Source organism: Leopardus geoffroyi, chromosome E1 (genome assembly GCF_018350155.1).
Source record: "Leopardus geoffroyi isolate Oge1 chromosome E1, O.geoffroyi_Oge1_pat1.0, whole genome shotgun sequence".
In the NCBI taxonomy this organism is placed as follows: domain Eukaryota; kingdom Metazoa; phylum Chordata; class Mammalia; order Carnivora; family Felidae; genus Leopardus; species Leopardus geoffroyi.
Genome location: NC_059330.1, coordinates 25,003,245 through 25,029,112, shown reverse-complemented (window position 1 = coordinate 25,029,112; position 25,868 = coordinate 25,003,245). Strand labels below are relative to the sequence as shown.

Below are 25,868 nucleotides of genomic sequence, written 5' to 3'. Positions count from 1 at the left end.
CTACAGTGTTATCAACTGTAGTCACCATATTATACATCACATCTTCAAACTTTATTTATCTTATAAAAGTTTGTACCCTTTTATCAGCCTCTCTGTATTCTCCCAACCTCCAGCAACTGCTCTTCTACTCTCTGTTTCTGAATTCAACTCTTTTTTTTTTTTTAAGATTCTGCATGTAAGTGATTTACCATGCAATATTTGTCTGTCTTTGCCTGCCTTATTTCACTTAGTGTAATGCCTTCCAGACTCATGCATTTTGTTGTAAATGACAGGATTTCCTCTTAAGACTGGATAAATATTCCATCATATACATATATATATGTATGTGTATATATATACACCACATTTTGTTTCTATCATACATATACATATATATATATATATATATATATATATATATACACACACACACACACACACACACCACATTTTGTTTATCCATTCATTCATTATTGTACACATAGGTTGTTAGCACACCTTGGCTTTTGTGAATAATGCTGCAATGAATATGGAAGTAAAGCTATCATCTTCAAGATCATGATTTTGTTTCCTTTGGTTTTATACCTGGAAGTAGGATTGCTGGATCATATGTAGTTCTTTTTTTGATTTCATGTGAAACCTAGTTTTTAAGTGACTATTCCAGTTTATATTCCCATCAACAGTGTTTAAGGATTCTTTTTTTCTCCACATCTGTGAATGGATATTCTCTCTGGTCTTTTTGATAATCGCCATCCTAACAGGCATGCAGTAGTACCTCATTGTGGTTTTGAGTTGTATTTCCCTGATAATTAGTGGTGTTAAGTACCTTTTCATGTAGCTTTTGGCCATTTGTATGTCTTTTTTAGAAAAACATCTATTCAGGTTCTTTCCTATTTTAAATTGGATTATTATTATCTTTTTACTATTAAGTGGTAATGAATTTCATATATATATGTGTGTGTGTATATATATATATATATATATATATTTTTTTTTTTTTTTTTTTTTTTTTTTTTGGATATAAGCCCTTATTGGATCTGTGGTTTGCAAATATTTCCTTCCACTGCATAGATTGCCTTTTCATTTTGTTAATGGTTGCACTATTGACACTTTTATATTCATATACCCACATATGTATGCCTCTGATGGGATTTGTAAATGTTTTTTTAAAAATGAGAATATTTCGTGATGCCTGCGTGGCTCGGTCAGTTAAGTGTCTGACTTCAGTTCAGATCATGATCTCAGGTCATTTGTGAGTTCAAGCCCCATGTCAGTCTCTGTGCTGATAGCTCAGAGCCTGGAGCCTCCTTTGGATTCTGTGTCTTCCTCTCTCTGCCTCTAGCCCACTCACACTCTGTCTCTCTGTCTCTCAAAAGTAAATAAACATGTAAAAGAAAGAAAGGGGGACACCTGGGTGGCTCAGTCGGTTAAGCGTCCAACTTTGGCCCAGGTCATGATCTCTCAGTTCGTGGGTTCGAGCCCTGCATTGGGCTCTGTGCTGATGGCTCAGAGCCTGGAGCCTGCTTTGGATTCTGTGTCTCCCTCTCTGTCTGCTCACACTCTCTCTCTTCTTCAAAAATAAACATTAAAAAAAAATTTTTTATTTTTTATTTTTTTTTTTTCAACGTTTATTTATTTTTGGGACAGAGAGAGACAGAGCATGAACGGGGGAGGGGCAGAGAGAGGGAGACACAGAATCGGAAACAGGCTCCAGGCTCTGAGCCATCAGCCCAGAGCCCGACGCGGGGCTCGAACTCACGGACTGCGAGATCGTGACCTGGCTGAAGTCGGACGCTCAACCGACTGCGCCACCCAGGCGCCCCCCAAAAAAATTTTTTTTAATAAAAGGAAAGAAGGAAGGATATTTCAAAACACTCTTTTATTTTTGGCCTCCATTTTCACTGCAGATTACATCAAATGACACTTTTACATATCAATAAAAGCCTTTTATAATTTAAATGACTGGCTAGTAGGCCCCATTCATCCCCTATTTTTTAATCTCTATTTTTCTTTAATATAATTTAGTAATTTAGTAATAAATTCTGTATGCCTTTGGTTAGGTATTTATTTAGGCAATATTACCTGAGGTGAAATATCTAGGTTAATAGGCCTGCACATTTATGGCTATAATTCAGTTTTTAATATATCAAGTATCTTTCATTGCTTTAGTGTTACTACTTTTGTGTAGGAAGTTTCAGAAACAAGACTGAATCACTATTAAACTTGGCTTTTAGAATAAATTCAATATATAGTTTGTCACTTACTCTTGAAACTAGTGTGTATGCAAATTTTTCAGTAGTTTCTTCTGGTGTATGACTGCTTGATAAGAGAGTATACTGAATAGAGTTGTTTGGAATACCTGAGGACCGGAAGGATTATGTAGTTAACATTTAAAGAGAAATGCCAATTGAGATTCAGATTAATTTAAGTAGCAAATATATTTTCCATCTTTGTAAAATAGATTCTTTTAGGGGCACTTGGGTGGCTCAGTCACTTAAGTGTCTGACTCTTGATTTCAGCTCAGGTGATGACCTCAGATTTCATGGGTTTGAGTCCTGCATTGGGCTCTGTGCTGAGAGCATGGAGCCTGCTTCAGATTTTCTCTCTCCCCACCTCTCTCTGCCCATCCCCTGCTCACTCTCTCTCTTAAAATAAATGAACTTAACAAAAACTGGATTCTTTTAAAAAATGGTTATTTTTAAAAAAAAATTTTTTTTAACGTTTATTTATTTTTGAGACAGAGAGAGACAGAGCATGAACAGGGGAGGGGCAGAGAGAGGGAGACACAGAATCTGAAACAGGCTCCAGGCTCTGAGCCATCAGCCTAGAGCCCGATGTGGGGCTCGAACTCACGGACTGCGAGATCGTGACCTGAGCTGAAGTCGGACACTTAACCGACTGAGCCACCCAGGCGCCCCCAAAAAATGGTTATTTTTTTAAAGAATTTTTAGCTGTATCCATTTTGAAAATGTTTTCATAAAAACTCTCGTCTCATGTAGTCATTTTAATTTTCATGCTCAGAAAACTCATTCTTATTTACTCATCTTGTATTCAGATGTTGACACTGTTGTCTTGATTTTTTCTGATTTTTAACTGTCATAAAATAAAATTTTAAAGTACATTTAAGTGTACAAATGAGATATGGTAAAGAAATACTGAAAGGCTTTTATGTAGCTGCAGTAGCTTTTTCTTACAGTATTGTAATCTAATTTCATCACATGCTAATATCTTCTGAAGTCAGTATGACTTAGTATACATATTAAGAATGCTATCTAGATAAGCACCAGGTGATGTATGGAATTGTTGAATCAGTATATTGTACACCTGAAACTAAAATAACATTGTATGTTAGCTAACTGGAATTAAAATAAAAACTTAAAAAAAATGCTGTATAACCTGTATATACATTTCTTGGCTTAATTATTTTGCAAATGCTTATAGCATCCCTATTTTAAAATATAATACTGGTAAAATCTCATGTTTTTATAGAACTTTGTTCTTTACACAGTAGTTCCATTTGCATTATTTCATCTATTCCTTAGAATAACTGCTTTAACTTGTTGGGATGAGCACTGGGTGTTGTACAGAAACCATTCTGACAATAAATTATATTAAAAAAAAGAATAACTGCTTTAAATTAGTATCACCATCCCATTTTATAGAAGAGGAAACTGAGAACACAAAAGTTGAGGAACTTATTACCAAAAATTGCATGGAAGTGGCAGGATCAAGTCAATGACTTTTTTCATTGAAAACACAAATAATCTGCCTCTGTATTCCTTATTTTTACTAAATCTGAATTTTAAATTCTAGATTCCAAAGTGGTTCATTTCATTTTTGACTTTTGAGTTTTGTGTTATTTTGCCTGCATTTTTACTCCTAGAAATTCATTTGAATTTGTCGGATGATTTTTAAAGTATGAATCGGGTTGGTATATATGCAATGAGATGAAAGAAATATTTCTCTCTAACTTAAAGAATCAGTAATTTATATCAAAATTAGTATTTCTGCAATGGCTGAGTGAAGATGTCAGCAAATCCTCCCTGAAAAGCAACTGGACAAAATAGAACATTGTACAAAATTGTCAGCCAGCTATTTTAGGACTTTGGAAATGGACCAAAGCTATTCGACAATTGGGAAGCATTTATTCAAGAAAAACCACTAAACCTTGGTAAGGATAATGGGAATCTGTGGTAATTTTACTTGGGGCTGTTCCCATTCCTTCCTACCCAACGTGATAGTTTTACCAAGGCAGAGATGACAAGGCTGACTTAATTTGGAATAGGACAGGCATGAATGCCTGCCCAAGAAAATTGTGCATATACACAATATTTATATTTGTGTGTGTGTATATATATAAATAAGTAATTTATATATATATATATGTATATATATATATATATAGTCATATATATTTATATGACAATCATGTTGGCAAACAATCAGGGAACATCATTAGCTTGGGGTTGAGATACTGATTAAGGAAAACACCAGACTGACAGGCCAGTCAAAATTTTAACCAAGAGATCCAGGGAACAAGATGACCGTAATGAGTATTGATATATTTCACCATATCACAAATGATCTGGAAGCCTGCTCATATACAAGGCTAGGCCCAACCTCAGCAGAAACCAAGGAGGACCGTAGCTATCTATTCATTCCTGATTGAATGTGAGACCTTGCACATGCAAAAAGTAAAAACCAAGGAAGTTCGTTATCTGCCTGAACTTCGCATCATTTTTCAAACTGCGAACTCTTCCATCAAGAAAAAGTGTAAGTATTACTGGCTCAAGATGTTTCAGCATAGCTCCTCACCAGTTATTGTCTGATCAGTAAATTATGCTGTTCCCAAGGAAGCCAAACTTAAATGTAAAAAATAATAAAACTGAGCTGCCTCACACTGCAGGGGAAACAGACTCTAGAATTAGTCCAGGAAATCACAAGGCAAAACACACAGGTGGTATCAGAATCCAGAGTTGGTGAAACATATTATCAAATATGTCCAGTTCTCAATAACAGAAGATATGAAACATACAAAAAATAGAAAATGTGACCCATATACCGTGGTGGTGGTGGTGACAACACTAGATAATAGAAACTGTCACTGAAGTAGCCTCAGATGTTTGACTTAGGACACAAAGATTTCACAGCAGTTGTTATAAATGTTTTCAGTGCTAAAGGAAGCTTTGTTTAAAGATTTAAAGGAAAATATAATGACAATAACTAGTCAAATATAAAATATCAATAAGGAGATAAAAATTTTAAAAGTGAACTCAATGGAAATCCTGGAGTTGAAAATTACAATAAATGAAATGAAAATTCGCTACAGGGACTCAGCAACCGATTAGAGTTGCAGAGAAATAATCAGCAAAATAGAATATAGATCAATAGAGATTTTCCAGTATGAAGAGCAGAGAGAATAAATAAAAATGAACAGAACCTGAGGTGCGTGAAACACCAGAGACAGGTATACCAATACACACATAATGGAAGTCCCAAAAGGAGGAAAGGAGCAGAAAAAAATATTTGACAAAATAATAGCTGGATCTTCTAAAAGTATTGAAAGTCACTAATCCAAGAAGCCCAACAAACTGCAAGCAGGTTAAAAACAGATCCACATCTAAACATATCACAGTCAAACTGTTCAAAGTTACAATGAGAAGATCTTAAAAGCAGGAAGAGAAAAACGACTCCTGTAGAAGGCAATAAGATTAATGGCTGACCTTTTTTTTTTTTTCTTTTAGAGAATTATCCTTCAGAAATTAAGGTAATTTGAAAACAGTCCATACAAACACTATTGCTAGTTAACATGTCTTAAATACTGAAGGAATAAAATACTTAAAATATTGAAGGAACTTCTTCATCCTAAAACAAAGTGACCCCAGACAATAATTTGAATTACATAAAGAAATATAGAGCACTAGTAAACATAATGATATACCAATACATTTCTGTTTCACCTTTTGACTGACTTAAAATACAAAATCATAAGACAATAATTTGAAAGCTATGTTGTTCTTACATGATAAAAAGACGTCATGTGCATGACAATAATACAACCAAGAGAATGGGAACTAGAGCTATATTTGAGCAGCATCTATATTTTACTGAAATAAATTAGTATTAATCTGAAGTAGCATGTGTTAAGCTTTATTTTGTAACTCTAAAGCAGCCATAAGAATATAATCCCAGATATAGTTTCTTTAAAAAGATAATTAAAATGATATGCTATCTAATACAGAACAATCTAATACAAAAGAAGGAAGTAAAGGAGGAATAGAAAATCAAAAATACTTGAGATAAATAGAAAACAAGTAACAAAATGGTAGGCACAAATCCATATCAATAATTACTTTAAGTATAAATGGATTAAACAATTATCAAAAGCTAGACTGATTTTTTTTAATCCAAATACTTGAGATTCAAAGACACAAATAGATTCAAAGTAAAATGCTGAAATAAATATAACCATGCATATTTAGGAAAAAATGGCTTTTAGACAAAGAATTGTTACTACACAGACATTTTATAATGGTAAGTTGCAGTTCTTCAGGAAAATATAAAAGTTGTAAATGTATATGCACCCAGCAGCAGAACACTCCACCCAACAACAGCAGGGTACATATTCAAGTACACGTGATATTGTCTAGGACAGACTATATGTTAAGCCATGGATTATTACACTGTGGCCCATTGGCTAACTTTGGTCCACTACCTGATTTTATACAGCCTACAAGCTAGAAATGTTTTTTTACACTCTTTTTATATATCAAGAACCATAAAGCCTGGTTTGAGAGAAGCTAAAATCTAAAGATAGGTCAATTTAAGCTATTGAGACTGAGTAGTAGAAAGACAAAAGAACTAAGGGAAATGAACAGAGTTTAGTGGACCTGTTGAAATAGCAGCAACCGTACCATCATACACATAGGAATCCCAGAAGGAGAAGAGAAAAAGTGGCAGAATACTTGAAGAAATAATGGGTCCAAACTCCCCACACTTGATAAATGATATGAACCTAAACATTAGAAAAGCTCATCGAGCTCCAAGAAGGATAACACTGTAAGTGATTTACACCAAGACTCATTTTAATCAGATGATCAGAAGCCAGAGACAGAGAAAAATTTTTAAAGTAACAAGAGAAAAGCTATCCACCACATGCAGTAGATCTTCAATAAGATTAACAGCAGGTTTCTCATCAGAAATCTTGGAATCCAGGAGTGAGCAGAATGGTACTTTTATTCTGTATTTAGGAAAAATATTTTTTTCAAAAGTGATTTGGATTTTAAGTTGAATTCTTACGTGTGACAATAAATACCATGAGCAACCAAAGAAAAAATAGATAAATTTGACCATCAAAATTTATTTATTTTTATTTTTTTAAGTTTATTTTGAGAGAGAAGGATTGTGCACACGTGAGCAGGGGGGAGGGGCAGAGAGAGAGGACAGAGAGAGAATCCCAAACAGGCTCTACACTGTCAGTGCAGAGCCAATTGAGGGGCTCAAACTCAGGAGCTGTGGGATCATGACCTGAGCTGAAATCAAGAGTGGAACGCTTAACCAACTGAGCCACTCAAGTGCCCCTGACCATCAAAATTTTAAACTGTTTATCAGGGCGTCTGGGTGTCTCAGTCAGTTAAGCATCTGACTTCAACTCAGGTCATGATCTCATGGTTTGTGAGTTCATGACCCATGTCAGGCTCTGTGCTGACAGCTCAGAGCCTGGAGACTGCTTCAGATTCTGTATCTCCCTTTCTCTCTCTCTCTCTCTCTCTCTCTCTCTCTCCCCCTCCCTCCCCTGCTTTCTCTCTCTCTCTCTCTCTCAAAAATAAATAAGTATTAAAAAAAATTTTTTTAACTTATGTTTATCAAAGGACATTGTCAAGAAAGTGACAAAACAACCTACAAAATGGAGATAATATTTGTAAATCACAGATCTGCCAGGGGTCAACTAACCAGGGGTCAACTAACTAACTCCTACAGCTCACTAACAAAAAGAAAACTCAATTAAAAACTGGGTAAAGGACTTGAATACACATTTCTCCAGAGATGACCTACAAATGGTCATCGAGCACGTAAAAAGATACTCAAAATCATTAGTCATTAAGGAAATGCAACTCAAAAACCACAATGATTCTGCTTTGCACTTACTAGGATGTTTATAATTAAAAAAATGGAAAATAATTTTGTAAGGATGTGGAGAAATTGGGACACTGATATATCACTGGTGGAAATATAAAATGGTATAGCTGCTGTGTGGAAAAGTTGGTAGTTCCTCAACATGGAATCCCATGTAACCTGGCAATTCCACTTCTAGGTATATACCCCAAACAGTTGAAAACAGGGACTCAAATACTTGTAAACAAATGTTCATAGCAACACTATATACAATAAGTAGTAAGTGGAAACAGCCCAAGTAGCCATCAGTGGATGAATAGGTAAACACAATGTGGTATATGCATACTGTGGAATATTATTCAGCCGTAAAAAGGAACGATGTATTCCTACGTGCAGCAACATGGATGAACCTCACAAATGAAAAAAGCCAGATATAAGAGGTCACATATTGTATGATTCTATTTATATGAAATATCCAGAATAGGTAAATGAATAGATAAAGAGAACAGAATGGTGATTGTCAAGGGCTGGGGGAAGGGAATAATAGGAAATAACTGCCTAATGTATCACTACTCAGTTGGGATGTATGAAAATGTTTTAGAGAAATACACATAACATAAAAGTGACCATTTAAAGCATAACAGTCCACTGGCATTAGTACATTCAAAATAGGCAACCAACACCTTATGTTATGAATTTCTCCTCTGTAAAAGTTTTTTTTTAAATCACCATGTGTTACCACTTCATACCCACTTGAACGTTTGATAGAAAAGACAGGCAATAACAAGTGTTACCAAGAATGTGGAAAAACTAGAACCATTGTACCTTACTGATGGGAATGTTAAATGGTGCAGCCACTTTGGAAAATAGATTGCCAGTTTCAGATTATCAGATGTTAGGTAGATAAACAAAATGTGTATACAGACCTTTGGAATGATTTTAAGTAATATTTGGAATGGAATTAAAAGGCACAAACTAATGATATCTGCTGCAACATAGATGAACCTCAAAAACATTATGGTAAGGAAAAGAGGCCAGGTATAAAAGACCATGTGTTGTATTATTCCATGTATATGAAATGTTCAGAAAAGGGCAAATTGTAAGAGATAGAAAATAGACTGGTAGTTTCCTGGGCTGAGGGTGGTAATGTAACTTGACTAAATGTGGGTACAGGATAGCTTTGGGGGGTAATTGAAATATTCTAGAATTGGATTCTGGTGATGGTTGCACATGTTTATAAATTTACCAAAATCATTGAGCTGTACTCTGAATTCAGGTAAATTTTGTGTTATGTAAGTTAGTCCTCAGTAAAGCTGTTTTTTTTTTTATTTTTTAAATTTTTTTTTTTTTTTAACGTTTATTTATTTTTGGGACAGAGAGAGACAGAGCATGAACGGGGGAGGGGCAGAGAGAGAGGGAGACACAGAATCAGAAACAGGCTCCAGGCTCTGAGCCATCAGCCCAGAGCCTGACGCGGGGCTCGAACTCACGGACCGCGAGATCGTGACCTGGCTGAAGTCGGATGCTTAACCGACTGCGCCACCCAGGCGCCCTAAAGCTGTTTTTAAAACATCAGTGTGAAGCCTGATAGTGGTATTTAGGACTCCTAAATTTGGCTTACCAGTGTTTCACTAATTTAAACTATGGCAGTCCCCCAAGTATATGTGTCATGTTTTTCCTTTGTAAAAATTTCTAATGATAATTTGTGGATGTGTGGTCATCTGTTTCATACTATTTGATATACTGAATGTCTTTTGTATGTACAGAGGATGGTTAGAACGAGAGAGCAGGTATGGTCTGCAACCAGGACACAATTGGTTTATCATCTCCATGCAGTGGTGGCAGCAGTGGAAAGAATATGTCAAATATGTGAGTATGACCCCCCTATGTAATATTTCATAGGATTTTCAACTCTATCAGACTTTGGTGGCTCCTGGCCAGTAATAAAATCCTTCTACATAGATGAGGATTTGGTGGGGAAAGAAATGAGTACCTGTGTGATATATTTGCTATAGACCAAGCTCTGTGCTTGTACTGCCACATAAATTTCCTGCCTTGAAACAACTCTGTGAGGAAGGTGATAATGGACGCATGGGTGCATGTATATGCATTTTACATATCTCATTTAATGCTCACAATATCCCTGGGAGAAAAGTGGTATTATATTCATTTTACCTGTGATGTACCTAAGGCTGAAATTAAAGGTGACATAAATATCTTGCTTACTGGGATCAAACCTAAGGTCTGACTTTTAAGCCAGTGGTATCTCGACCACATCACTTACCTTATCCTTCATTTGTTCACCTTTTTCATCAAAATGTTGAAGACCCTTGGGTAAGACGTGTTGATTTTTCTGTTCAAGAAAGTTAATTTCAGGACTAACATTAGATTCAGTTTCTAAATGATAATCTGCCATTGTTCCAAATAAAGAGTTAAAAGAGGAATTCTCAGTGAAAATTCTAGAGTCTTTATGTATGTATGTGTGTATTTTGATTGTTTATTTTGAGAGAGATCACACGCGAGTGAGGGAGAGGCAGAGAGAGAGGGAGAGAGAATCCCAGGCAGGCTCCATACTGTCAGTGGACTCAATCTCATGAACTATGAGATCATGACCTGAGCCAAAGTCAAGAGTTAGATGCTTAACTGACAGAGCCACCCAGGCACCCCTAGAGTCTTATGTAAAACAAAGAATGGATTTTTCTTCAGTATGAAAAGACTCAGAGTAATGCTAGGAATCATATTTCTCCCATTTTTGGAGAGCCAGTTGATATATAGATTCATCGTTAGTTACCAAATGGTCACCAACCAAATGATCACTAACCTGATAGTTTGATTCATATTTTTTCCTGTATGTCCTTATGTGTCATTGCTTATTTATCAGAATATTAGTAGATGTTCACATTATTTACTTCATTATTCTAACTGGTTCTTTTTCCGTTTTGGAGAGTTTAATATTGTGTTTTCACATATAAAATATGTTAATTGGAAAAAATAGACTGATGTTGTTGAAGGAGAAGTAGGCAAATGACTTCAAACTTTGTAGGTAGATAATGATGGTGATTGTAGGTAGAAAATGAAAACATTGAGGTAAAGCGTCAAGTCTTTTTTGAAATGCTTTTTGTTCTTTATATTCTTAAATTGGCCTTAGAATTAATGGTTATTAAAGTCTTACTGGCTACAGACTCAAAGAAAATCCTCATTTTGTGTTTTGAAGTGTTATTTTTATTTCCTGTAGGAACATGGTAGAGGTCTTGTTCTTAGCAGCACATCTCTCATAAATAGACAGAAGTGCAGTGTTGAGAACACAAACCTGATTTGCTTTTGCTTCCCATAACCCTTCTGTGCATGAAAAGAATTAGTGGAGGGTAGTAAGGGAGAGATATAGAGGTGGAAATCTGCACTTAAGTATCATATTCTCTCCACTGTGGCATTCTGTATTGTTGTCTAGTATGTCTGTCAAATGCAGACTTAAAGTTTACTTTAAAATGAAACTGGTTAGGGGCGCCTGGGTGGCGCAGTCGGTTAAGCGTCCGACTTCAGCCAGGTCACGATCTCGCGGTCCGTGAGTTCGAGCCCCGCGTCGGGCTCTGGGCTGATGGCTCAGAGCCTGGAGCCTGTTTCCGATTCTGTGTCTCCCTCTCTCTCTGCCCCTCCCCCGTTCATGCTCTGTCTCTCTCTGTCCCAAAAGTAAATAAACGTTGAAAAAAAAAAATTAAAAAAAAAAAAAATAAAATGAAACTGGTTAACTGTTGTGAGAAAGGTATCAATTTATGTGTAGGGAAAAGTAGCAGAGACTTAAGGCAACTTACTTAATAAGGGGGAAAAATGTAAATTGAGTAAGAGCAGTCTTTTCTGAAGATATGTATTAGAAAAGTGATCTTTAGTAAATAAAAGGTAACTTTGTTTTCTATGCAAATAACTGTTTTAAAAAATGACATTCTGGGCCTCATCTGTAAAATGAGATTAAGAACAGTAACCTGCATCATAGCATGTTAAGAAGATTAAAGGAGCTGATACATGTGAAGCATTTAAAACAAAAGAAATTTTTTTAATGTTTGTTTATTTTTGAGAGAGAGAGCATGAGCAGGGAGGGACAGATAGAGACACAGAATCCGAAGCAGGCTCCAGGCTCTGAGCAGTCAGCACAGAGCCTGATATGGGGCTCAAACCCACAAACTGTGAGATCATGACCTGAGCGGAAGTCGGACGCTCAGCTGACTGAGCCACCCAGACGCCCCTATGAAGCATTTTAGGACAGTGTCTGGTACATAGTAAGTACTGAAGTATTACCTAATAGTCTGAGAAAACAGTATAGGATAATAGCAGTGAGCTTGTACTCCTTGTGGTAGAGTCCTGGACCTGCTACTTGCTGTATGACTTTAAACAAGTTACTTATCCTTTCCCTACCTCAGTTTCTTCATATGAACAACAAGATTATTTCAATAGGGTTGTTATAAAGAATTAAATAAATTAACATTTGTGAAGCACTTGGCCCCATGCCTGGCAAGTAGAAACCCTATGTAAAGTTAGGGAAGTAATGGTAGTAATATTAACAGTGGTTTTAGCAGCAGTAGCAATAGTAATTAATGATTTCTATTTACCTTTGCAGTATATAGCAATTTTGGCAAATACTTTGTTTAAGAAAAATTAATTGGTGTTTTTATTGTTTTGGATAATTTGATCTTACTGTGGGCTTAATCTGCCCACCTAATAAGACCATCAATTAGCTTTAGTTAATGTCTCCATAAAATGGCATACTCTGTAGTGGTTTCCCTCAAATTTGCTATGATTGATTTGAGGTTGAATATTTGATCTGCTCATGCAATCTGTTCATTAATGAGCCAAAGGTATTTCTACCATGTGAAATCTCCCTTTGTAAAAATGTAAATGAGGAGAAATGGTGAAATCTTTTCTGTTTGTCATCATTGTAGTATATATGTTTGTCTTTCCTCCTGTTTGAGAACTGAGGGAGCAGTATTACTACTCATGTACTAGTCCTCATGAGTACTAGTACTCATGTACTAGTCTTATTGTTTATTATGATTTATTATTATTACATAATGCTTCTAATCTAAGAAACATTTGAAGCACTTCTCTTTTTTGAATTTATAGACAAAGCCTCTGAGGTCTCTTTAGGTTTTGTAATTGCACAGAGTTGTATTAGGCAATTACTTTATTACTCGATCTAGATTTCTAGAGCTTGGGTCTCTTGATTCCTACCTTAGTGCTTTTTCCGTTACTCTATACTGCCTTCCATTTTTTGAAAACCAGCATTGCAGACTGATGTAATATAAAATTGGCATAACTAGTAGTTGTTTAAGTTAATTAATACTTGGAGTATACATATGTATAAAAAGAAGTAGCATCATCACTGATAAAGAAGAAAATGAATCCTGACCCTTATTTTGGAACATCATTAATCATTTGCTACAACTCAAAAGGAATCATGAAATGCTCAAAATAGAATTATCGTATGTTAAAGTGCCACATAGCCCTTTTAGGAATCATCGACTCAAGAGAATGAGGAAAATTTTCACCCTGGGTGAAACCTTATCTACTGTAGAGACCTATCTTCTTAAAAACACAGGACAGTTGCTAATAGTTCCAGAGCCAGAAGTCACTAAAAACAAAACAAAAGATCCTTTGATATTTAGGGGAAAAAATTTTCCAGAGCAACTGGAAATAACACTCTCAGAAAGAGCCAGTGACTACAGTATATGACCATTATTGGTTTGCTTAACATGCAGAAGGAAAGATTAGTTGACTGAAAATGTTGATAATTTCACCGAAAGCAAGAGTGGAAGCAATGACCTGAAAAATAGAGGAGGAAGGGGAAAGAAGAAAGAACCTGAGTAATGGTGACAGTTTCAGGCAGTGCCGGACACCGAGAGCAGTAGATTCCTAGAATAGCAAAGAAAGTCAGACAGTGAGAAGACAGACCACTCTAGTTGGAACAGTGGGAAATAAGTGAAAAAAAGCTCTTACTCTCTAAGTCTAAAAAGGTTATCATTCACTGCACCATGTTAAAAGCATATGGTACAGTGTGCAGTCACTGGCAGCAAAGATTTCAGTCTCTGATAAGCTATTAAAATCATTCTATTGCTAAATTATTGTAAAACTTAAAGTAATTATAGTGCATAAACAAACTTAAAATAAATGGAATAGAGAAATGAATATAAATTTTAAAAAGAGTTTCCTGTCAACCATGTGATAGTTATGCACCCACCATTTAAGGTCAAGAACAGTTACAGCAAAAATAAAGTGATTTTTCTGGACGATAACGGAGTGATCTAGGAGAAGACTTTAATTTTTCAAAAGTTATTCTTTCAAAATGGCTATGCTATCAGTCTTACTCCTTCTTTGTAGGAAAGAAGTAAATGACCCAAAAGCTCACTAAAATCTGAATCTGTTTAGAGTTTTAATTTTATTTATTTTTTTAAGAAGAGCTTAACTTTATTATTTTCTTAATGTTTACTTTTGACAGAGAGAGAGCGAGTGAGCATGAGTGAGGTAAAGGCAGAGAGAGAGAGGGAGACAGAAGATCCAAAGCGAGCTCTATCTACACTAAGAGCAGAGAGCCCAGTGTGGGGCTCGAACTCACGAACCATGAGATCATGACCTGAGCTGAAGTCAGATGCTTAAGTGACCGAGCCATCCAGGCCCCCTTCCCAGCTGTTTTTAGAGGCAGTTTGTATCTTGGTTAGCAACTCACTCCTTACACCCACACCCCAGATTGAGTTTGGCTTTGGGCCCTTGATCTTTAAACAAGGGAGACTGACCTCTGTGGGTTGTTAAGTTTTAGGATTCTTTATCTTCCTCTCTACCCCATTCCATGTAATCTTGTTCCTGAGATCAGAGAATTGGTAGAAGACTGTGGGAATCACAACTATAAACCCTGTAGAAATGGGATTGTCTAGTTAATAAGGAATCAGAACCTAAATTGACTGCCAAGAAGAGAACCTGTGTTCAGACCTGGTGGGTGGGACTGACAGTAAGCCATGTGGTAGGCATATTGCCTTATCCTGAAAGCATCCTTCCCCCATGACCTCTATTCCTTCTCAGATTTTATTTATTTTTATGTGGAAGACATTGAATACAAAGCAAATAGCCTATATGTAATTTGCCACTTTTTCAGGGGTGTGCACATTGTTCCAGAAAAGTGGTTCTCTGACTTGACTGTGCATTGGAATCACCTGGGTTAAAAGAAAAACACCTGGTGCCCTGATCCTCACCCTCAGAAATTCTGATTTAATTGATTTGGGTGCCACCTTGGCCTTGGGATTTTAAAAGCTTCCCAAGTGATGCTAATGTGCCACTAAGTTGGAGAACCACTCAGAGAGAAATTCCAGAATATCTCTCCCCGAAGGAAGAAGACTGTATTGGCAGATAAGAAAAAAAAAACAACTATTGGAACTGAAAAGCAAGTTCCAGAGCAAGTAATACATTCAATAAGCAATCAGTTACTACTATACTCTCAGTATTTGCAGCACATTATGAAAACAGAAGTTTTAGACAATAATCCTCACTAGGACAATGGCTATCAATTTTGACTGCATAATAGGATCACATAAAGACCTTTTAAAAAAAAGAAAAGAAATGCCTCTGTTCCGCTCCAAACCTAATAAATCAGAAACCATTGGAGTAATAGAAGTCATTTTTGTTCACTGAAAATTTCTTTTGAAATCCAAATTTAATGCATTTTTGCTGATATGAACTCAATATCAGAAAAACTTTGAGAAAATAAGTATTATCTCTAAGAAATTGCTGTGAAATCCACACACTGAAAGCCAAACATATGATAAATGATGTAAACTACTCAAACCTAATTTACATGTCTACTTCTTTGGCCATGAGTCATTTTGGTTCTTTTGTTCTGTTGTCCATACAATTTTGACTTTGATGGATAGTGTAATTTAAAATACTATGGGGTGCCTGACTGGCTCAGTCGATAGAGCATGCAATTCTTCAGTCTCTGGGTTATGAGTTCAAGCCCCACGTTGGGCATAGAACTTAAAAAAAAAAATATATATATATATATATATGTATATGTATATATATATATATATGTGTGTGTGTATATATATATATATATGTATGTGTATATATATATATATATATATATGTATGTATATATATATATACCAATGACCCAAAATCCTATTTAATGTAGATTCCCAATTTCTAGTCATTTCTGTACTGTGGTCATCATATTTTGCCATATAATGCCCATGCTATTATTTGCTTAATACGTTTATGTAAGTAACTTTATCATTTTAATTATATTTTATCATTTTTATGTAAATATTTTAAAAGTAAACTTTATATCACTATCTTTTTTTTTTTTTAATACTTTTAATGTTTATCTTTGAGACAGAGAGAGACAGAGCACGAGCAGGGTAGGGACAGAGGGAGAGAGGGAGACACATAATCTGAAGCAGGCTCCAGGCTCTGAGCTGTCAGTACAGGGCCTGATGCAGGGCTCGAACTCACAGACTGCGAGATCATGACCCAAGCTGAAGTCGGACGCTTAACCGACTGAGCCACCCAGGCACCCCTATATCACTATCTTAAATAGAAAATCAGTGTCACACTCCAGAAATAGGTCAAATAAAAATAAATTCAGTGAAAATAAGATATAATATCAAATTCTAGCTAAATAGTGTTGCCCTTTAAAGACTAGTGTTAAAGCCTGTTCTCTGTTAAAAAGAGAAGTTATTAAATGTTATATCAGCAGATCAAGTATTAGATTAGCACATTAATCTGCTTTTTTTTTTTTTAGATGTTTATTTATTTTAAAAGAGAGAGCACGAGCAGGGCGGGAGTGCAGAGGGAGACCGAGAATCCCACTGACAGTGCAGAGCCTGACACCAGGCTCAGTATCACAAACTGAGATCATGACCTGAGACAAAATCAAGAGTTGGACGCTTAACCGACTGAGCCACCAAGGCACACTTAAACTGGGACCCTTTCCTTGAAGTAATCAGAGGAAGTGAGAGAGAATTGAAAAGGGAATAAAATTTTCATGGTGAGCTAGGGTTATTTAATACCCAAATTAATCTGGTATTTTTCCCATACTTTAGGAACGTTAATAATTGACAGAAGATGCTAACATTAGGATCTGTAGTAAAGAATGTGAATCTCTGGGGCACCTGGGTGGTTCAGTTGATTAAGCTTCCAACTCTTTGTTTTGGCTCAGATCATGATCTCATAGTTCGTGGGTTTGAGCCCTGCATTGGGCTCCACACTGACAGTGAAGAGCCTGCTTGGGATTCTCTCTTCCTCCCTCCCTCCCTCTCTCCCTCTCTGCCCCTCCCCTGCTTGCTCTCTCTCTCTCTCTCTCTCACTCTCTCTCTCAAAATAAATAAAACTTAAAATATGAATTTGTATACTTCTGAGTTGTTTGAAGTTTTAAACAATTGCTGTTTTTAAAAATTTAATCCATAAAGTGAATTGGGCTGTAGAAACCTGGGTTTTATTCTCATTCTTCTTGCCACTCTGTTAAAGGCACTGAAATTTCTTCAGAACTGGCTTCTGAAGGATCTACAAATTGATGGTATTCACCTGGTTTATAGATCAAAGAGGAGAAAGCATATAATAAAATGTTGATACAGTGTCTCCCTGTTTGGGCTAAAATTAGAGATACTATAATTGCATTAAAAGAAACTAAAGCACCCACTGTTCTATTGCTATGCTGTTACTTGGAGTTTGTCTTTTAAATTTGATGTGTTTTTTTTTTCTTGGGTTGCAATTATTTACTTTATAAGCAGTGCCTTCAGTGATCAATTTTATCTACTAAAATGCATGTCAGTGTTTACTGAATGCCACTTGAGTTCTTCTACCCATCCTCTTGTGTATCTCCTCAGATGCCTACGGGATCTTGTTTTACTGGTTAATTCCTTCAGTCTTTCTCTTTCCCCTCTCAGTTACAAATATCCTAATCTTCTAAAAACATTCACAATGCACATTCTCATAGCACCTTTCCTCCTGCTTCTCTGCAAGTCTTATGTTTCTGTTTTTCCATTACTAAACTTAGTAGAAAATAATTCTATGCAAGCAGTCTCTGCTTCTGCAAAATCTCTTGATTTCTCTCTCATCATTCAGATTCAGTGTCCTTCTCAGATTCTTCCATTGCCTATTCTGTAAATATTGTTCTCTCATTGTTCTACATACAACATTTTCTTATGCTTTAGGAAGTCTCTTGAGCTCCAGAATTTTATATTTAGCCTCTTTTTCTGTCCTGAACACAAGACTCAAGTGTCTAGGTAACTCAAACAAGAATATCCCCAAATAAGCTCTTTCCCCAAATGATCCCATTAACTCACATACTTTACCTTATGAAAGTGTCAACTCCCATCTAGTTGTCTTCACCAGCACCTCAGGTTCTACTTTGGAATTATCTTTGCCTCTTTTTCATGTAGTTGTCAATTTTTTTCACCTCCTACATATCCTAAGTCCATGTTCTCTCCATCTCCTTATTTCTGAATCTAGCTGTATGGTATAGTAGCTTATCATCTCTTGCCTTGAATTATTGTAGGAGTCTTCTAACTTGTGTCTCAATTTTCAGTTTCTGTCTCTAGTCCTTTCTGTAGTTTTAAAGCAAAAAATGGATTATAGTGTTCCCGTTTGAAACCCTCTCACAGGAAAATCCTGTGAATATAATGTTAAGTGAAAGAAAAAGAAACCATATGCTGTTTTTTAAATGTAATACATATTGGGGTGCCTGGGTGACTCAGTCAGTTAAGCTTCTGACTTTGGCTCAGGTCATCAGGTCATGATCTCGCAGTTCATGAGTTCTAACCCTGCCTTGGGCTCCCTGCTGTCAGCATGGAACTTGCTTCAGATCCTTTGTTCCCCTCTCTCTCTGCCCTTCCCCTGCTTGCACTCTCACTTTCTCTCTCTCTCTCTCTCTCTCTCAAAAATAAATAAAATAAAAAACATTTTAATAATAAAAATAAAAAAAATAAAATTTAATAACAACCAGAATGATAGTTCACATTTACTAAATGCCAGGCACTTTACATGTGTTGCTCATGTTATCTTTGCAATAATTCTAAGATAAATACGAATATTATCCTGATTTTTACTCCTGAAGAAACTGGAGCTTAGAAATTTACTTACTGTGAAAGGCCGAATAGCTGGTATGTCAGAGCACTCCCCTTAATTCTAACTATGTACTCCATGCTATTTATTTTTTACATATACATACGTTTTCAGTCACAAAAAAATAAAGGAAACACATCAAAGTGTCAACTAATGCTAAATGCTGGAATCTGAATACTTGTAATATTTTTGTTCATATTTTTCTAGATTTCCTACAGTAACACTATAATCTGTAATAATAAAAAGAGCAAATATTTAATTTTTTAATATCAAAAAAAATCTTCCATGGTTTTCAATTTTCAACAGAATAAACTCTAAATAATTTTATGTCGGGGGCACCTGACTGGCTGGCTCAGTTGGTAGAGCATGTGACTCTTGATCTCAGGGTTATGCGTTTAAGCCCCACATTGGGCATAAGATTACTTCAAAAATACATGTATACATACATCACTCACTCATTCATTCATTCACTCACTTTGTGTTACAGAGTGCTTTGCAATACGTTCCCAGCCCACCTTACCAATACTACTTGTACACACCTCTTCCCCTTTGAAGACATTAAAATTTAGTTATATGGTAAAATGTTCTTGGGGGAGCCTGGGTGGCTCAGTCGGTTGAGCGTCCGGCTTTGGCTCAGGTCATGATCTCGCTGCTTGTGAGTTCAAGCCTCGCATTGGGCTCTGTGCTGACAGCTCAGAGCCTGGAGCCTGCCTCGGATTCTGTGTCTCCCTCTCTCTCTGCCCCTCTCCTGCTCATGCTCTCTCTCCCAAAAATAAAGTAAAACATTAAAAAATATTTTAAAAAATTGTATCTTCTCTATTAAAAAAATGTTCTTAATTGGTGGTAGCTAACTATAGGAGAATTAGAAGCAATAGATAATTTGGGGATTCATCTTATGCCTTAATCTCTGACTTCATGATTTTTAGGATGCCAGCCCTGTTGTAATTGAGCCATCATCTATTCTGAATGGAGGAAAACACTCATTTGGAACAGCAGTACACTCTATAGAGCAAAGTGAAGATAGAATCGGAGGTGGCAGCCTCAGTTATATGAACACCACAGAGGAGAGATTTTCAGACAACATTTCTACTGCGTCTGAAGCCTCAGAAACCGCTGGCAGTGGTAAGTATGATTTGTTTCCCATAAAGTTTATTCAGGGTTACTTCTTAAAGAAGTATACTTTGTCAGAGAGTGTGCTTGGTAGGATATAATCAGGCTTCCATTCACAGAAATAAGTTTTGAGGTGGAGGGGGTGTTTTATTTTCTAATTTTTAAATTTCATTTAAATCCACATTAGTTAACATATAATGTAATAATGATTTCAGAAGTATAATTTAATGATTCATCACTTACATATAACACCCAGTGTTCATCCCAACAAGTGCTTCCTTTTTGTTGTTGTTGTTAAAGTTTATTTATTTTTGAGAAAGACAGAGACAGTGTGAATGGGGGGAGGGCAGAGAAAGGGAGAGAGAAAATCCCAACCAAGCTCTGTTCTGTCAGCACAGAGCCCTATGTGGGGCTCGAACTCACAAAACCATAAGATTATGACCTGAGCCGAAACCACGAGTCGGACACTCAACCAACTGAGCCACCCATGCACCCCTAACTAGTGCCCCCCTTAATGTACATTACCCAGTAAGCCCATTCCCCCCACCCAACACCCATCCAGCAACCCATCTGTATTTAAGGGTCTCTTATGGTTTGCCTCTCTCTTTTTATCTTATTTTTCCTTCCCTTTCTTTATGTTCATCTGTTTTGTTTCTTAAATTCCACATGAGTGAAATCGTGATATTTATCTTTCTCTGACTTATTTCACTTAGCATACTACACTCTAGTTCCATCCCCGTTGTTGCAATTTTTACAAATGGCAAGATTTCATTCTTTTTGATTGCCAGTATTCCATTGTGTATATATACACATCTTCTTTATCCATTTGTCATTCAAAGGACATTTGGGCTCTTTCCACAATTTGGCTATTGTTGATAGTGTTGCTATAAACATTGGGGTACATGTGCCCCTTTGAATTAGCATTTTTGTATCCTTTGGATATATCCCTAGTAGTGCAATTGCTAGGTTGTAGGGTAGTTCTATTTTAATTTTTTGAAGAGCCTCCATACTGCTTTCCAGAGTGGCTGCACCAATTTGCATTCCCACCACCAGTACAAAAGTGTTCCCTTTTCTCTGCATTCTCACCAACATCCATTGTTTCCTGATTTCTTAATTTTAGCCAATATGATAGGTGTGAGGTGGTGTGAGGTATCTCACTGTGTTTTAATTTGTATCTCCCTGATGATGAATGATGTTGAGCATCTTTTCATGTATCTGTTAGCCATGTAGATGTCTTCTTTGGAAAAGTGTCTGTTCATGTCTTTTGCTCATTTCTTCACTGGATTTGTTTTTTGGGTGTTGAGTTTTATAAATTCTTTATAGATTTTGGATACTAACCCTTTATCCAATATGTCATTTGCAAATATCTTCTCCCATTACAAAGGTTGCCTTTTAGTTTTGCTGATTGTTTCCTTTGCTGTGCAGAAGTTTTTTATCTTGATGAGGTCCCAGTAGTTCGTTTTTGCTTTTGTTTCCTTTGCCTCCAGAAACATATCTATTAAGAAGTTGTTGCAAGCTGATGTCAAAGAGGTTGTTGCCTGTTTTCTCCCCTGGAATTTTGATGGTCTCCTGTCTTAACGTATAGGTTTTTCATCAATTTTGGGTCTATTTTTGTGTATGGTGTAAGAAAGTGATCCATTTTCATTCTTTTTTTTTTTTTTTTTTTTTAATTTTTTTGATGTTTATTTATTTTTGAGACAGAGAGAGAGACAGAGTATGAACGGAGGAGGGTCAGAGAGAGAGGGAGACACAGAATCTGAAACAGGCTCCAGGCTCTGAGCTGTCAGCACAGAGCCCGACGCGGGGCTCGAACTCACTGGCCGCGAGATCATGACCTGAGCCGAAGTCGGACACTCAACCAACTGAGCCACTCAGGCGCCCCCACATTCATTCTTCATCATGTCGCTGTCCAGTTTTCCCAGCACCATTTGCTAAAGATACTGTCTTTTTCCCATTGGATATTCTTTCCTGCTTTGTCAAAGATTAGTTGACCATATATTTGTAGGTCCATTTCTGGGTTCTCTATTCTGTTCCGTTGATCTATGTGTCTGTTTTTGTGCCAGTATCATACTGTCTTGATGATTACAGCTTTGTAATACATCTTAAAGTTCAGAATTGTGATTGTTTTTCCTTTTCCAGGATTGTTTTGGCTATTTGAGGTCTTTTCTGGTTCCGTACAAATTTTAGAATTTTTTGTTCTAGCTCTGTGAAGAATTCTGTGTTATTTTGATAGGGAATTCATTTAATATTTAGGTTGCTTTGGATAGTAACAATTTTAACAATATTTGTTCTTCCAATCCAGGAGCATGGAATGTTTTCCCATTTTTTTTTGGGTCTTCAGTTTTTCATAAGCTTTCTATAGTTTTCAGCATATGGATCTTTTTTACCTCTTTGGTTAGGTTTATTCCTAGGTGTTTTATGGTTTTCGGTGCAATTGTAAATGGGATTGATTCCTTGATTTCTCCTTCTGCTCCTTCATTATTGGTGTATAGAAATGCCACATATTTCTGGCTGGGGGCACCTGGGTGGCTCAGTCGGTTGAGCATCCGACTTTGGCTCAGGTCATGATCTCACAGTTCGTGAGTTCGAGCACCGCGTTGGGCTCTGTGCTGACAGCTTGGAGCCTGGAGCCTGCTTCGGATTCTGTGTCTCCCTCTCTCTCTGCCCCTTCCCCGCTCATGCTCTGTCTCTCTCTGTCTCTCAAAAATGAATAAAGTTAAAAAAAAAATGCCACATATTTCTGTATGTTGATTTTATATTCTGTGACTTTGCTGAATACACGTGTCAGTTCTGGCAGTTCTTTGGTGGAGTCTTCTGGGTTTTCCACGTAGAGTATCATGTTGTCTGCGAAGAGTAAAAGTTTTGACTTCTTCCTTGCCAATTCTTTTTTTTTTTTTTTTTCAATATATGAAATTTATTGTCAAATTGGTTTCCATACAACACCCAGTGCTCATCCCAAAAGGTGCCCTCCTCAATACCCATCACCCACCCTCCCCTCCCTCCCACCCCCCATCAACCCTCAGTTTGTTCTCAGTTTTTAACAGTCTCTTATGCTTTGGCTCTCTCCCACTCTAACCTCTTTTTTTTTTTTTTTTCCTTCCCCTCCCCCATGGGTTTCTGTTAAGTTTCTCAGGATCCACATAAGAGTGAACACATATGGTATCTGTCTTTCTCTGTATGGCTTATTTCACTTAGCATCACACTCTCCAGTTCCATCCACGTTGCTACAAAAGGCCATATTTCATTCTTTCTCATTGCCACTTAGTATTCCATTGTGTATATAAACCACAATTTCTTTATCCATTCATCAGTTGATGGACATTTAGGCTCTTTCCATAATTTGGCTGTTGTTGAGAGTGCTGCTATAAACATTGGGGTACAAGTGCCCCTATGCATCAGTACTCCTGTATCCCTTGGGTAAATTCCTAGCAGTGCTATTGCTGGGTCATAGGGTAGGTCTAGTTTTAATTTTCTGAGGAACCTCCACACTGCTTTCCAGAGCGGCTGCACCAATTTGCATTCCCACCAACAGTGCAAGAGGGTTCCCGTTTCTCCACATCCTCTCCAGCATCTAGAGTCTCCTGATTTGTTCATTTTGGCCACTCTGACTGGCGTGAGGTGATATCTGAGTGTGGTTTTGATTTGTATTTCCCTGATAAGGAGCGACGCTGAACATCTTTTCATGTGCCTGTTGGCCATCTGGATGTCTTCTTTAGAGAAGTGTCTATTCATGTTTTCTGCCCATTTCTTCACTGGATTATTTGTTTTTTGGGTGTGGAGTTTGGTGAGCTCTTTATAGATTTTGGATACTAGCCCTTTGTCTGATATGTCATTTGCAAATATCTTTTCCCATTCCGTTGGTTGCCTTTTAGTTTTGTTGGTTGTTTCCTTTGCTGTGCAGAAGCTTTTTATCTTCATAAGGTCCCAGTAATTCATTTTTGCTTTTAATTCCCTTGCCTTTGGGGATGTGTCGAGTAAGAGATTGCTACGGCTGAGGTCAGAGAGGTCTTTTCCTGCTTTCTCCTCTAGGGTTTTGATGGTTTCCTGTCTCACATTCAGGTCCTTTATCCATTTTGAGTTTATTTTTGTGAATGGTGTGAGAAAGTGGTCTAGTTTCAACCTTCTGCTTGTTGCTGTCCAGTTCTCCCAGCACCATTTGTTAAAGAGACTGTCTTTTTTCCACTGGATGTTCTTTCCTGCTTTGTCAAAGATTAGCTGGCCATATGTTTGTGGGTCTAGTTCTGGGGTTTCTATTCTATTCCATTGGTCTATGTGTCTGTTTTTGCCTTGCCAATTCTTTTTAATGTCTGATTGCTGAGGCTAGGACTTCCAACACTATGTTGAACAATTGTGGTGAGAGTGGACGTCCCTGTCATGTTCCTGACCTTAGGAGGAAAGGTCTCAGTTTTTCCCCATTGAGGAAGATATTAACAGTGGGTCTTTCATATATTATGAAAGATATGTGGCTTTTATGATCTTGAGGTATGTTCCTTTTATCCCTATTTTCTTGAGAGTTTTTTTTATCAAGAAAAGATGCTGTATTTTGTCAAACAATTTTCTTGCACCTATTGAGAGGATTGTGTGGTTCTTATCTTTTTTGTATTACTTGTGAATATTGAACCAGCCCTGCAGCCCAGGAATAAATCCCACTTGATCGTGGTGAATAATTCTTTTAATGTATTGTTGGATTTGGTTTGCTAGTATCTTGTTGAGAATTTTTGTATCCATGGGGAAATCTCCTTTTGTGGGATCTTTGGTTTTGGAATCAAGGTAATGCTGGCCCATTCACAGAAATAAGTTTTGAATGAAATGGTCAATTATGTTTCTTGAATTCATTAGTAGCTTTACAAAGAGAAGCTCTTCTATATTCTACTTCATTAATCTCTCAATTTGGAAATATATTCACTGATTAAGCCACTTCTCTCCATATTAAATTACTTTGTCGGGTGCCTGGGTGACTCAGTTGATTAAACGTAGGACTTCCGCTCAGGTCAGGATCTCACAGTTTGTGAGGTCAAGCCCCACATTGTGATACTCTTCAGATACTCTGCCCCCTCTCTCTGCCCTGTCCCCGCTCACTCTTTCTTTGTCTCTCTCACTCTTTCTCTCACTCTTTCTCTCACACTTTCTTTCTCTCTCTCTTTCTCTCTCTCTCTCTCAAAATAACTTAAAAAATATTTTGTTAATAAGTTTAGATTTAAGAAGACCATTTTTGAGAAAAGTCTAAATTTCCATCTCCAAGACTGTCTCTGCTTTCATTGGATTTAATGCATCCTCATACCAGATTCTACAGACATTTCAGGCCAGAACTGGGGGATTATTTTGTAAAACTATTGACAAAAGTCATAATGCTTCCCATAATCCCCCTCACTCCTTGGTACCTATCTAAAATTCAGTGTTTCTATACATTTGGAGGAAATGGCTTGATGTTTTTGTGGCCCAACTGAATTGAGTTGATCCCTGTTACTCTGCTGATAATAGTAGCAGGACTCTTAGACTTACTTTCTTGTTATTTCATCTTTGAGATCTTTTTTCCTTTCCATGGAGGGAGCATTCAAATTGGA

At 36.8% G+C, this 25,868-nt stretch overlaps 1 protein-coding gene and 1 long non-coding RNA gene across 4 annotated transcripts in view; one reads left to right on the top strand and one right to left on the bottom strand.

Moving 5' to 3' along the window:
* LOC123603362 overlaps nucleotides 1-10,614 on the bottom strand; it is a 124,319-nt gene extending 113,705 nt beyond the window's left edge. Inside the window, exon 1 of the long non-coding RNA XR_006714851.1 lies at nucleotides 10,379-10,614. This is a non-coding gene — a long non-coding RNA (uncharacterized LOC123603362). The remainder of the gene's footprint in view (nucleotides 1-10,378) is intronic.
* The window catches only part of USP32 (ubiquitin specific peptidase 32), a 242,450-nt gene that overhangs the window by 165,885 nt on the left and 50,697 nt on the right, over nucleotides 1-25,868 (top strand). For all 3 annotated transcript variants that reach the window (XM_045488182.1, XM_045488181.1, XM_045488183.1), the window contains 2 exons: nucleotides 9,861-9,963; nucleotides 20,121-20,316. In XM_045488182.1, coding sequence (XP_045344138.1) covers nucleotides 9,861-9,963; nucleotides 20,121-20,316 — 299 coding nt within the window. The remainder of the gene's footprint in view (nucleotides 1-9,860; nucleotides 9,964-20,120; nucleotides 20,317-25,868) is intronic.